General features: G+C 37.3%; 1 protein-coding gene across 2 annotated transcripts in view; it reads left to right on the top strand.

Moving 5' to 3' along the window:
- Positions 1 to 13854, top strand: part of LOC140932917 (aminopeptidase A-like) — a 30548-nt gene that overhangs the window by 8091 nt on the left and 8603 nt on the right. For both annotated transcript variants that reach the window (XM_073382414.1, XM_073382415.1), the window contains exons 4-14: positions 1033 to 1187; positions 3426 to 3539; positions 4709 to 4843; positions 5266 to 5331; positions 5457 to 5522; positions 6679 to 6842; positions 8033 to 8121; positions 9335 to 9459; positions 10751 to 10806; positions 11456 to 11603; positions 12758 to 12837. In XM_073382414.1, the coding sequence (XP_073238515.1) occupies positions 1033 to 1187; positions 3426 to 3539; positions 4709 to 4843; positions 5266 to 5331; positions 5457 to 5522; positions 6679 to 6842; positions 8033 to 8121; positions 9335 to 9459; positions 10751 to 10806; positions 11456 to 11603; positions 12758 to 12837 (1198 nt within the window). The remainder of the gene's footprint in view (positions 1 to 1032; positions 1188 to 3425; positions 3540 to 4708; positions 4844 to 5265; positions 5332 to 5456; positions 5523 to 6678; positions 6843 to 8032; positions 8122 to 9334; positions 9460 to 10750; positions 10807 to 11455; positions 11604 to 12757; positions 12838 to 13854) is intronic.

Below are 13854 nucleotides of genomic sequence, written 5' to 3'. Positions count from 1 at the left end.
GAACCATGTACATTTTATGAATCTGTTTTTAATAGGGTAAGCGCTCATTTTACTAAATTGCTTAATACAGATTAGGTTTAAGTGCTGTTTACGGCTAAAAACTTATTTTACGCATGAGGTTTAGGGGCTTTTTGGCATTAAACACTCATTTTCAACAGTATACTTTCGGTAATTTTTTTTTCGTATAACTGCTTTTTCAATTTTTTTCTATATTTCTTAATACATGGCTCGCTGGCTGTGTCCTGACTCATCCATAGAGCTAAGTGTATGTTTCCACTTTAAATAAATTATTGTATTGTATTGTAATAATATTATTGTATTTCTATTGTAAATTCCTGCGTTAGACCACCCTGTTAATGTAGTCTCCTCCTTTTTCCTGGCCCAAATACAAGTCAAGTTATCCACTCATTTTTTCTCCGGGATAAGTGCTAATTAATATATATATATATATATATATATATATATATATATATGAGCTAAAAATACCTTTAACTAAAATTTAAGTAAACGTATTTTAAATAATTACATATAGAATATATATGGTTTTGAAGTAAACCAAAACATGTAAATTTCACTTTTGATTGGCTTGCTTTATAAGGAGCAAGATATTCTTTGGAGTTAATGTTCATTCTACGTTTTCTCCACTTTTTGATGGGAATAAAGAATACTAGCTGCTTTCTTGAAACCTGTTTATGATGTACGTGCAAATATTAAGCATTCATGTAGATTGTCATTATATATGTGTGATATCCACCAGATTCATTAGTCATAGCAATATATTTGTCACTACGAAGTTCAAAAAGGCTTTGTATCACATTTATGACACTTAACCTATTAATGACCAAATTTTCAAAAACCAACAGCTTTCATCATGTTCATGAGATTAACAATATGTGAGTAATATATTATTGCAAGCAGTTATTTTAAGAAGTGACCTACAGCTGTTTTACATGTATATAATTTGATAATATTGCACTTGACATAATAGAAAACTCACCCATACACATGTATATTGTAACAAAATTTATTTAGACATGATTGCCATCCCTGATTTCTCGTCTGGAGCCATGGAAAACTGGGGACTGATCACTTATCGAGAGACAGCATTACTGTTCAATGAAGGTGTATCCTCTGAGAGCAATAAGAAGAGGGTTGCTACTGTGGTTTCACATGAACTAGCTCATCAGGTATGGAACAAAAATACACTGTATACAAAAAAATTATCAGATTTGATCATTTTTCAGGAGTTTCAGTAATTTTTTTTCAAATTTAAGCTGCCAGTAGTGAATTTAAGTTTGGTGGCAGTGAGTAAGGCTCTTGGGGGCAATTTGCCCCACAGAAAATAATCAAAATCTATTACAGCTTGGAAATGTTAATTTGCTGTATTTATTTAGGCGATCAGTGTAAAACGCAGACTGCGGACTGCAGACTGCAGACTGCGGACCAGGGGTAAAATGCAGACTGAGTGTAAAATGCAGACTGCAGACTAAGAGTAAAACGCAGACTGGGGTAAAATGCAGAATAAAGACTGTAGACTTTTTTAAACATTTGTGCTCCTTCTTCTTCAAATCGGTGAAATAGCTAGCCGGTATCAGTTACACACTTCGCTTCCTAGTCGAAGTGAATTGCACATTTGCCAGAAGTTTCAATGAACATCCAAACAGCTTAAGTCTGCGTACCTTGATTTGCAATACTTTCATAGAAGGTCATCCAAATTTCCTGCAGAACATCTTTCTTTGTTGTTGGAATGACTTACTCCCATTTTTATCGTCATAATTCCTGTACAATATTTTGGGTCAGCAGCTTTCATTTAAGCGTAAACATCTTGGTGTTGTTGTACCAGTTCACGGTCCCTGGTCACGTATATCGAAAACTTCGCATCAAAAATTGAAGCGTGAAGTCTCTAGGATGGAAAAAAGGTTCAAGATTGCGATTATGTTTTCGGGTCGTCGACGACGTTCCAGAGAAGAAAGGAATGGATTTGTGAAAGCAGATGTCATCAAGTAAGTGTTTGTTTACAGGTATTTGCGGGATTTTTTTGCCCTTAAACCCTTCCACAACTACAGTTTATGCTCGGTCTGCATTTTACCCCAGTCTGCAGTCTGCATTTTACACTCAGTCTGCATTTTACCCCTGGTCCGCAGTCTGCGTTTTACACTGACCGTTTATTTAGGAGCATCAAATAGATGATATTATTGTTTGGACAACAAAATTCCACATTTTGTAGTGGCTAAAATTTTTCTTAGGAATAGTAAAAATAAAGGGGGAATGGGAGGAAAGATAAGTTAAGAAGTGGTATGATAATATATTAAGGTAACAATTTTCCATGAATAAGGCTGAATACAGACAGCGAGACCGAGGAGTGCATGAAACTCGATTGCTTCATGCGTGTGAGACTGTTTTGCAGTCTAGATCTGAACATGTGTATTTCAAGAAATGTCAGTTCGGCACTGTTCGTGTAATTTCTGTGTTTGTGTAATTTCTGTGGTAGTTATTATGGCTGTTGTTTAACAATGCATGCCTTTGTTGTGCTTAAAAATAGAAGAACTATATTTTAATTCCAGTGTTCACTGTAATGCAGAGTCTGGAGTCTGTGTTCAGATTAAGTGACTTGGTTATAAAGCAAGATCATACTCTCTGGACTCATGGAATTCCTTTCACTCTGTAATTTATATGAGTGATTCTCAAACTCATTAATAATTCGTGAAGAAAATACAAAGAAGTTCATTAAAAATACTCCGCTACGCGTCGTATTTTCAACTCTGTTCTCTGAGTGTTCCATCTAGTGAAACACTGCTTCTCATGCTTGATATATTACTTAAACAATATTGGAACACCACCTAGCTAGTGGGAGTAAATCAGCTTAATCATGAGTATGATTGCTAGTACACACAGAATTAAAAGACACAGAAAAAAATTGAGATAACAATTGGTGTGATAATCTTAACATTAATTTTGTTCATTCAAAACAGAAGTTAACATCTCTTGAGAGTTTTTTACTTTTAAACATGAGAAAAAAAGAACGCATTCAAGAGCAACTGTCCCACCCATTTACTTAGGGGTGACATTGTGCTGACGGTCCCTGCCAAAATCAGGCTGCCAATAGCCAGTAAGATTGGAGAATTGTGTTACAGTTATAATCGTGGCAAAAATGTAAAACAGGAATAATACAAAAAGTAGAAAATTAATTCAGACAAGTAAGAATCCCCTCCTCTAGTTCCTTCACAAACACTGGTCATTATGGTCTGAAGTTAATAATGTGTCAAAACAACTTACTTCATGAGCTAAACTTGGAAAACTAATTCCTCATGAAATACCCCTTGTATGGTTTTTTACAACATTGAAAGCTGTATAATTTCAGTACTAGCTGTATTTGGCTTTGTTATTCCTTCATCATGTATTAGTAATTTTTAAAAACTTTTTAGTGGTTTGGAAACATTGTCTCTCCCAAGTGGTGGAATGACTTGTGGCTGAATGAAGGATTCGCCAGTTTTGTGGAGTACCTTGGAGTGAACTACACCCACCCAGACTGGCAAATGGTGAGCATACGTGCGTGGTAGCTGTAATCTCCCATACTAGTCAAACATAGGGAGCTTAAGCAAATATGATGGCAGTGGCAACTAGAATGTCAAAAAAGCAATGGGCTTGTTAAGCAACAAATTACAACAACTTTGCATGTACAGCACACTTTTTTGTACATTTCTTTGCCATCCCTGCACAACTACAATGTGAAAATGCCTAGTAATTTCATGCTTCAAAATGGAGGATGGAAACAAGCGACGATCAAGTTTTCTTTCGCTCAAGTGGGGTCCCTGAGAAATAATTTTAAAATTCACCTACATTGGACATTTTCAGTGAATGGGAATAAACGTGACATTATGTTTATAAAAACGCCAATTTGTTTTAAAAGTAACATTTTTGCTGCAGTCACCATCATCAGTGCTAAAGTTCCCTAATAAGGGCCATGTACATGATAATGTCTCTTCTTACAACATAAGTACAGTTGAAATTTTATTGTTTGGACCAATGACAATATCTGTATGTCTAATTTCCTCTACAAGATTTTCATGAGAATTTTTCAGGTCAATATATTTTCATGATATTTCGCCTTTTTCTCTGGCTCATTCTTTTATGGTTTGAAAAATCTCTTCACCCTGCTCCACATTAGCTGACAAAGTTGTCCTTGAACATTGAAACTGATGACATCACAAGCAGTAGAATTGATGTGGATCTGCATTGGTGGTTCAGGGGCTTATGGCCATGGAGTGGCCAGATTTGGTTTCATTGTTTTTACGATCAAAATTGGATTTTCTCAAAAAACGTGGTACTTTACATTGCTCAGCCCGTTCACTCTTCGGAATTGTGCCAAAAATCACCTTTCACAGCTTGTCAAGCTGTTTTGTGGTCACTGTCTGGTTGTAATGAACCAAAACTACCAAGGTGGCTCAGGGGCAAATAGATTAACATAAAAACCTGAAAAACAAAATATACTTAAAATATATGAAAACCATTTTTTATAAAAACAAAAATGAGGCCTCTAAAGTATACTGGAGCTTTAACTCAGCAACGTTAGCTGCTTTAACCAAGCTCATCACCTACAAGTTAGTCAATTACATGTAATTTATAACAGCAGACCTGTACACCAATAATATAAGATGTAACCTAATTTTTGGTTTTGATGTTCATTTTTTGTGTGTTAACTTTACAGATGGAAGCATTCCTCCTTTATGATCTTCAGAATGTTTTCCCATTGGATTCATTAGCAAGTTCTCATCCTATATCGGTTGAAGTTGATCATCCTAAGAAGATCAAACAGTTATTTGACAGAATTTCATATAGCAAGGTATAGTTGTTAAAGTTTTAATAAGAAGCTAGTTTTTATATAGACTGTGAGCAGTCTTTTATTTTTGTTTTGAGATAGATTGAGAGTGATTCTGAGGGGCAAGCAGCAAATTAAAGCGGCAAGGAACAAGGGCGGAAGCCCATGCCAAGCCCTTCTCTGCCCTAATTTCTCCTCCTTTTAACCATATATTTGCATAATTCTACTTTTTCTCTTGCCGCCCTTGGCTCTGGAAAGAAGGACAACCACTTGGGGTCTTGTTTTGCTATGTAACTACCCTGGATTTCTGCCTCTTTCCTGCATCCAGTCCTCCTGCACAATGACTGGTAATCAAGCCTTTTCTAGTGTATTTCTACATTTATTAGTAATAATTAAAGGTTTATGAAATTTTATAGACATATATTTCACAATTTTTATCATTGCAGGGTTCCTCCATTATTCGGATGCTTGAAGGTTTTGTTGGCAGGGAAAAGTTCAAGGAGGGACTTAGTGTATGTATAATTTGTGAAAAACTATATAAATTTGTTATTTAGCCATTTTTTTATTAGATCTGAATTTAATTAATTGAATTTTTTTAAATTTAGAAGTTTATTTTACCTTTTGTTAATACATACAGTATTATTTGAGGAAGTATGCCTTTAAGAATGCCGAAACCAAAGACCTTTGGAATGCCTTGGGAGAGGTAAGTAGAATAACGGAATGTCAGCAGTTATCATGATAATCAACACTTTCAAAACCCTTTTTTTTAATTTGAAGTGTCTCCAAATAACTAGGGTCATTTGAATGGTCATTTATCAGTCATTGAAACTATCAAATTTTACCCTCTCTCTTAAAGATGTTAGTGAAGTTTTATCCCCTCCCCCTCCCTTCAAAAAAGTAAAACCCACATATCATCCTTTCCTTCCCCCTCAAAAAATAAAAATACACATCCCCTCCTCCCTCAGAAAAGAAAAACACATCCCCTCGCCCTCCCCCTCAGTAAAGAAAAACACACCAATAAAAAGGGTTAAAAATGGGCGTGTGGAAGCAAAGGAAGCACCCAACGACACATGGTGGTGAAATAACCTCGCATGGCTTAAGGTAGCTTATAGTATTAGATGAAATGACAGGCATGAGACCCTATATCCCTCTGCTTGTTGGCTATTCTTATCATACTTATCTGTTTACTATCCTGCATGGTAGGTATTCAAGGGAGAAGGGAGTGCTAACAGGCAAAGGGCCCCTCTTCCCTCACGCCCCCCCCCCCCCCCCCACCTTCCATGAATAGTTTGTTTTCACACTTTTCGGAATGTAGTAAGCGCCAAAGGCTAACCTCTGTGGAGTTTCACCTTGAAATATGATTTTTAGCCTTCCTTAGAACGAAGAAGCAGTTTTAATTTTCATTTTGCTGATCTCCAGTGACTCAGGAGGGACACATGCTTCACCGTTTAGCAAGTAGTGAGCTTAGGCAAAGACGTTTTTGAGGCTTTGAGCAATGCACGTCAACCGGAAGTTGTCGTTTTCCATTTTTGGACGGTGGTTTTGCCCAATTGTTTGGACAAATCGCCTCTATGATAGAAAAAACACTTAGAAATACAAATTTGGAAACGTCAAATGAAAAAGACCTCACTTCCGGTTGACGTGCATGACGCTCAAAACCGCCTTTGGTTGAAACACAACAGGACTCACATCAAATATCAGAAACTTCACAAGGGAAGCAACTGGGCATACGTTCTTAATCAAAATTCCTACTTGTGAAGTTGGTACCAGCTATATTTCGAACGGATAAATTTTAAGGAATGTTAGTGAAAACAAAGAGGACTGAGATAACTGGCCAACTGTTATTTTCTGTTCACTAGAAAGCAGGTATGGATGTCAAGACCATCATGGACACATGGACGCTTCAAATGGGATTCCCTGTAGTAACAATCAAACGTGTTAACAAAACAAACATAGCCATAGCGAAGCAGAAACATTTCCTCCTGGACCCTAATGCTGTGGTTAAAGAATCATCACCATTCAAGTGAGTGTCCAATAAACAAACGTACAATGTAATGACAGCCTACAACAGAAGTCATGCATAGTTTAATGAGCCCTTTTTGGTGTCATCACACTAAGCTACTCTGTTGGGAGAACCATCCTTATGTGGGAAGACAAAGGGTGGTTGTCTCAGTAGGAGATTACAGAGAACTCAGGATCAGTTTCCTGGAAATGCACAAATTCCCTCTTTTTAGTTCCAAGCAGTTAAAGTTAGCATACGTTAGTGAGCGTGAAATAGATAGGGAAAAACGTTCCGGGAATCGAGTTCCAAAATTTTCCTGGGTTTCGTCACGTACCCAAAAAAACTCTCTTCTGGTGTAAACTTAGCCTCAGATAAACAAATTAAGTGTTCTTAATTTTCCTTTCGCACGTCTTCTACACTTTTTTACTTGAACAAAAAAGTACTTAATTTGAGAGTGCGTACAGTCTGAGGACTAAACGTTGGAACTGGTTATGCTTTTGTGAACACTAACTCAAAAACGCAGGCAGGAGGTGTTGGCATAAAGGCCTCCTGCCAAAGCTGTTCTCAAACTATTTTCAATATGCCAGTAATGTCCACAAATACAATACCAGATATGCATCGAAACAGAATCTTTACGTAAAAAAAGTGCGAACTAATACGGGGAAACAAACAATCGGATATGCTGCATGTACCATCTGGGACAAAATTCCCATAACTCTTAAAGAACTAAACACATACTAATTCCAAAAACAATTGAAACCTTATTTGCTGTCAGAACAACATAGTTAACATAACTTAAGCATATACTCTTTCTTTCTTAATACATTGTATTTTAAAACTGCTTCTTTGGAAATAAATTATATCTCAATTCTCTAAAACTTTAAATTCTGGAGAACTGGCTAGAAAATCTTAGGATTATTTCAGCTCCAGGCTTTATTAAGTACAAATAAATATATATTTTTTCTCTTTCACGTGAGTATGTAATTAATTAAGTACAAGGCGAATAAAGGTATTGTTGTTGTTGTTGTTGTTGACTTGCCTACTTCCTCTGAAAGTGTCATTGTAAAACGGTCGATATATTTAAAAGTAAATATTCAAAATCCACCCTTAACAGAACGTACAAAATACGTGGTCTAAAACGTGTCTAAAGCTTTTATCGCCCTTATCTATCGTTAAATTTAAAATCAGACTGTGTTCACTTAATATTGCAGTTACAGATGGTACGTTCCTCTGACATACGTTTATGAAGGATCATCCCAAGATCCCAAAACTGTTTGGATGAACATCTCATCTGATCAAGGTTTGTTAAAAGATACATTTGTTTTCGTGAAATGAGTTTTGTAATGTTTATAACGGCTATGTCAATGTAGCAATGGGCCAATCAAGTTCCAAATGATTCTGTAACAAAATCGATCATCAGCCCAACTTCGTTCCCACGGTTCTCTTCGGGAAACGAGTGGGAGAGAAAATTGTAAATGAGGCTGCCATCAGCCTGGAGCGCCCATCTCCCATATAAGGCCTGAGTCACATTGTGTTAGGTTTTAAGCTATTAAAGCTATTCGCCAGAAACACTTCAGCCAATCGGAGCAGAGAAGGATTTCCAGCACTTATAGATGAGACTAGCGAATTGTCAAGTAAAAACGACGAGATCTTTACTGGCTGAATCTGTTGAATAGCCTTTGAAGCTTTAGGACTAAGAAATGGCTATCGAGAATATCATTTTCTTGTTGATAGCTTATAGAAGAGATTTTTTGCGCACCACGTTTCACAGTAAACCGCTTAACTTGCGGTATGCCGTTCGTCGTCTGTCGTCGTCACTTTTTGTACGTAACGAAGTTCAAGCAGCCGTTCAACGAAGTTTTGAAAGTTTTTTCAGGCACTAGGCTTTCCCTTCATGAGTTCTTGAAACATGCCATTGCTATAACCGCACAATAAGCAAGAAATATTTCCGACATCCTCCCCCCCCCTCCCTTTTCAACAATTCAGCTCTAGAAGTTTAAGAGTTCTTTAAGCTGCTAATACTTCAACAGTTCTTCCATTATCGAAGAAGTAACAGAAAGGCGTGAAAAAATGCGCTTTTCAGTGGTCGCGAAGGGTGTGTTCCATTGGGGTGATCCGGATCAGGATCAATGATCCGGGATCACTCAGACAGATCCTGACGATTTAAATGGAGCGATGAATAATTTCCCAGGAAGGATTCATCGGTTCCTTTGATGTACCATGATCTTGATGATCGGATCATCTCAATGTAACGTATCCCTATAGATATATTTCTCTAACCCCTTCCCCTACAGGGCCCCCGATGGACCCCCAGACGTGATGGGCTCCTATATCGACCCCATTCCTTAGCCTCAAACCTCGTTTGTTTTGACACCCACCCCTCACAACTCTTTTTCTCTGACCTCAATAGAATACAAAGTTAAGTCGACATACCTCCTGTCTTCATTTACTTTATCATTTTTTTTTCTACTTTTAACTCTACGTCCACAACATTGCTGGTTTGTTTTCTTTAGTTGAGTTTACTTGGCCTATTGATAAATGGATCAAAGGAAACTTCAAACAAGTTGGGTTCTACAGAGTTCACTATGACAATGACAACTGGAATGCTCTTATTAAACAACTTAACACAGATCATACGGTTGGTAGTGGATTTCTTAGCTTTTCTGTAGTAATACATCAACCATACAACTACTACTGAATTCATTATAGAGCGGTTTTCACTTGACTGTCGAAAGTAATTGAGGAATTGGTTTGGTTTTGGTTTTACTACGCTCTTTGGTTGGCTAGTGTATTTACTTTGGTTTTGGTTTTACGACAGTCAAGTGAAAACCGCTCTATTATTCTGTGCTCTTATTTGGTTAGTTATGTAAGAATAGAATACAACAGTAAAAATGAATTGTTACTAACAATAGAATGTAAGTTAGATATCCTACAGTGTTCAAACTTTTTGTTCATCATACAGTAAGTCAGCTTAAATGTGATTCCTTTTTAACCACAAGAGTTCGTGGATGAGTTAGAATTAGAGTTTTGAGGTCATGTAGGTATTTATGGTTGGAATGAGTAAAGTTTGTAAGTATAAAGATAATGCGTTTTGTGTTAGTGAGGCAACAAGAAAAAAAATTATACGGCGTCGGGGAAAAATTCATTGTCACAGACCAAAATTACGTTTAAGGTAAAGGTCCTTATATCTTGTAACAACACAGGGTTCACACTCACCTTGAAAATAAAAATTCAAGACTTTAAAAGTCCTTGAAAATTGCAGTAGGTGCTGGAAAGTCCTTGAAATTCGTTGCTAACTTTATCCAACCCAGCAAACACAGAAAGACCTTCAGGATACGATTGCTCATGTTGTGGAAGAGCTAAAAAAAAAAACATAGACTCAGGGCTCTTTTTTGAAAAGTCCTTGAATTTTTGGTTCAAAAAAGTGTGCGAACCCTGGTAACAGTACTTAAACTGACAAACCTGAGGCTGAAGGTCCAGTCATTTTACTCCCCCCGAGGGCTTCGTTTTACGAGTATTTTGAAGCTACTTATTATAAAGCGATACAAACTTTTAGCCATCTTGAAATGAACTTGCACAGTAATTCTCAAGGAATTGTAATAACTCCTCTAGTGGGGTTAATTTAACTCCATACTGTGGAGTTATTTTAACTCCAAAAAGGAGTTTAAAGAACTCTTTTTCAAGAGTAAAAATCACCCCGGATTTGAAGTTACTATTGAGGAGTTAAAGTAACCCCAAATTGTGACCTTAAATTTTTACTCCATTTTTGGAGTTATAATAACTCCCTAAAAAATTACTGTGTGTAACTTGGAACTGTTTACTTACGTGACACTCTTATGTATATGGAACAAAGGGCTGTCAAAATCTGCGACTAGAAATCAATGTTTGGACGGTATTCATTGTGACTGGATTTCACTCTATTTTCACAGGTTTTTACTGCAGAGGACAGATCGAGTTTAATTGATGATGCCTTTAACTTGGCAAGGTTTGTTTGTAATTTATTCCTACTCGTGATTCGTAACAAATCCGCAATCAAATATTAAACATTACAAACAACTGAAATGAAGGCGTTGGTAGTTTTGGGTATGGGAACAGTAACACTTTACTCCAAATGTTTATATCTCCCTCACTAACGGCCACCTCTCCACAAGGCCACTTTTCTTTGGCGGACAATCTATACATTTACTCTTGTCCAGACCTCTCTACAACGGCCAATTTCTTCTGTCCCCAAGGTGGCTGTTGAGGCGAAAGAGGTTCAACTGTATGAAACTAGCCCTACCTTTAGAGGGTTACTTCAGGCAAAATGTTTAGGATCACGGTGGCGTCACTCATCGTTTTTCCCGGCTTCATCGCTTAGGTTTCACATGAAAATATCACTAGTGTTCTATAACCAGAGTTAAATACCATCAACTGACGAGATACAAATCACCTTAACTCTGAATATAACACAAACTGTCAAAACGTCAGTCACTGTCATCAACATTCCTATTCAAGACTTCCTCACCTGGAAGATAATATACCTACTAATGGTGTGACTCCTAGGCTCAAACCATTCACTGTCTTACTTTGGAAACTGTTAAATAAGTGTTGTTAGAAATTAATCTTGGGGCCTTTTTTTGTGACATTCCTATCAGAGCCGGGTACTTGGACTACACCATTGCTCTGGGTACCTTGAAGTATTTGAGTAAAGAATCCAAGTACGTGCCTTGGAGGACTGCACTGAACAGCTTGGGCTTCCTGGATGACGTTCTCAGCGACAGGCGGGGAAATGGATACTTTCAGGTTTTACTACGTTATTGTTTCTAATGTTCAAACGTACATTATGTGATACTTTTTGCGTTTGGAACTCATTGGATAACTAGGGACATGTGAAGAGAAGCTTCGGTTGGAAGTCGAGTGAAAAGCCGCACGTTACTAACCCTATCAAAATTTAAATCTAATTTTAGATTCCCTCGGAAATAAAACTGTGGAACATTGTTCCCCATCTGATTTTACTTAAGGCGTAACTTTTTAGGACTATGAAACCCGTCTTTTAGGGAAAATTGTGATGGTGAACAAGTCTATTCAGTTTCAATTCTTTTTTCTGTTGTAAATTTATTTCTAATTATGAATCTCGGCTGAAACCAAAAACCTTCATGCAATCGTTTCAATATGTTTCTGTGTTGTAAAATTATTTTCAGGTCGATTCATAGTTACCTGTTTTAGGTCTTTTGGGGTGCGATTCTTTACTAAAATCCAAGATCAGATCAAAAATCCGGATGTATCCAAAAAATTTCGATAAAGACGACCCACAACATCGACGGTATCCCGAAGAAAGAATAACACGGCTGCTGACAGTGTCGCAAGTTTGCTGATCTTTCGTTGTAATCTGGACGGTTAGCTTTAGGATACTGCTTTTGACGGGCCAAATCAAAGACGACTCTTAAAATAAGAAGTGTACTGTAAAAGTAAAATCTTGTAAAACGCGCCGGTTAAGTGTGTATCAGTTTTGACCTCGTGAACTAGAACAATGCAGGTCCTGTTTGTATTGCGATTTTACCACCCCGATAAAGCAGATGAAATCGATTGTTTCACCTATGCCTCGGGTTCAAAATGGCCTTAAAGATGAGCAGCTGATTTATGTATGAAAATTGTTTCGAGTTACCGCTGGCAATATTCACTCTTTTCGGATCCGTAGTGGAGAAAACGCTTCAGATCATATATCCAACGTATCTGGTTTTGGTTATGACCGAAACAATCCACCTCCATTGTGGATCATATGGATCAATAATCTGTTTTGGGATTTTAGTAAAGAAACGAAATATCTGTTTTCGGATTAAAAATCCGGATTTGGAATTTGGCAGAGAAACGCACCCTTGAGTGTTTCATGGAGCCAAAGCATTCACTTCTTTGTGGCGAATATTGTACAGTAAATATCTCTTTTTATTTTGTTACAGCAATTTATTAGATCCAAGGTGAAACCTCTCGCGGATAAGCTTGGTTGGGAGCCCGACAACAAGGATACGCATGTCGACATGTGAGTGTGTATCATTCGTTTGAAAAAACAAACAGTCAACTCAACTCTTTTCTTGTCCGATGCGATATGCAATCTTGCATTTCAAACATTTTTAATGTCCTTGATCCCTAACGCTGCTTTTACACTATTGAAATGAAGGCATGGAAAGACCGGTTACTAGTGTAGTAGGGATGTTTTAGGCCGAAGGAATTCATTAACGCTTATTTTTAGTTACGGTTCAGAGATTTTTTGAGGCACAGGTGATGTCATGACCAAATGAGGATGTGACGCCCTCAATTTTAGTTATGACATCATCGACTTAAAAATAAATAACTAAAAAGCGCTCAACCTGGTTAAACCACCTAAAATAGCACGTTATCTCATCATAGCGGAGCTCCATAGCTAAAGAAATGTGGTAATCTACCCATCCGATAAAATTTGGTAATCACGTGACCGTACACCGACCAACCGTCCGTCCGCACCACAGGTATACCAATGTAAAATAACTCAATCAACAGGTATGGCAACCCAAATGCAACTCAAGGTTTTATTTGGAAGAAAATCACATGGCCGCCTGGACTTTTAGAAAATATTATTTTCTAAAAAAGCGTTATTTTTTATGTTTACACTAACGTGGATAACAGAGAAAGAGCTGGAGCGAGTTATTGAAAACAAAGGAGACGAATTTCGTAGGAAAAAAAACATGGAAATTCAAAGCGGCGGTGAGAAAATGAGAAATGCTAGCGGCCAGCAAGGTGTAAATGAGCGGCAGTGAAAAATAAAAGAGAACATGAATTCAAGAAACAAAATATTGGGTAAGCACATACGACAATTCCTCCATAAAAATAATAGGGCCATTTACACGAGGAAAAATAAGACGCGTCTTAAATAAGACGCGGACTGTACCATTTACAGCTATTTGGAGAAAGGTTGTCGGATAAACTGCACGCGACAACCCCGAAAGGTATTGTGGGTGGTTTTGAGTTCACTGTTTTTCAAAGAAATTTGAAAGCATGGCAGGGGAGGCCATGGACGTAT

Source organism: Porites lutea, chromosome 4, assembly GCF_958299795.1.
Source record: "Porites lutea chromosome 4, jaPorLute2.1, whole genome shotgun sequence".
NCBI classification, from domain to species: domain Eukaryota; kingdom Metazoa; phylum Cnidaria; class Anthozoa; order Scleractinia; family Poritidae; genus Porites; species Porites lutea.
The sequence above is the reverse complement of the archived record's forward strand: the minus strand, read 5'-3'. Positions and strand labels throughout refer to the sequence as shown.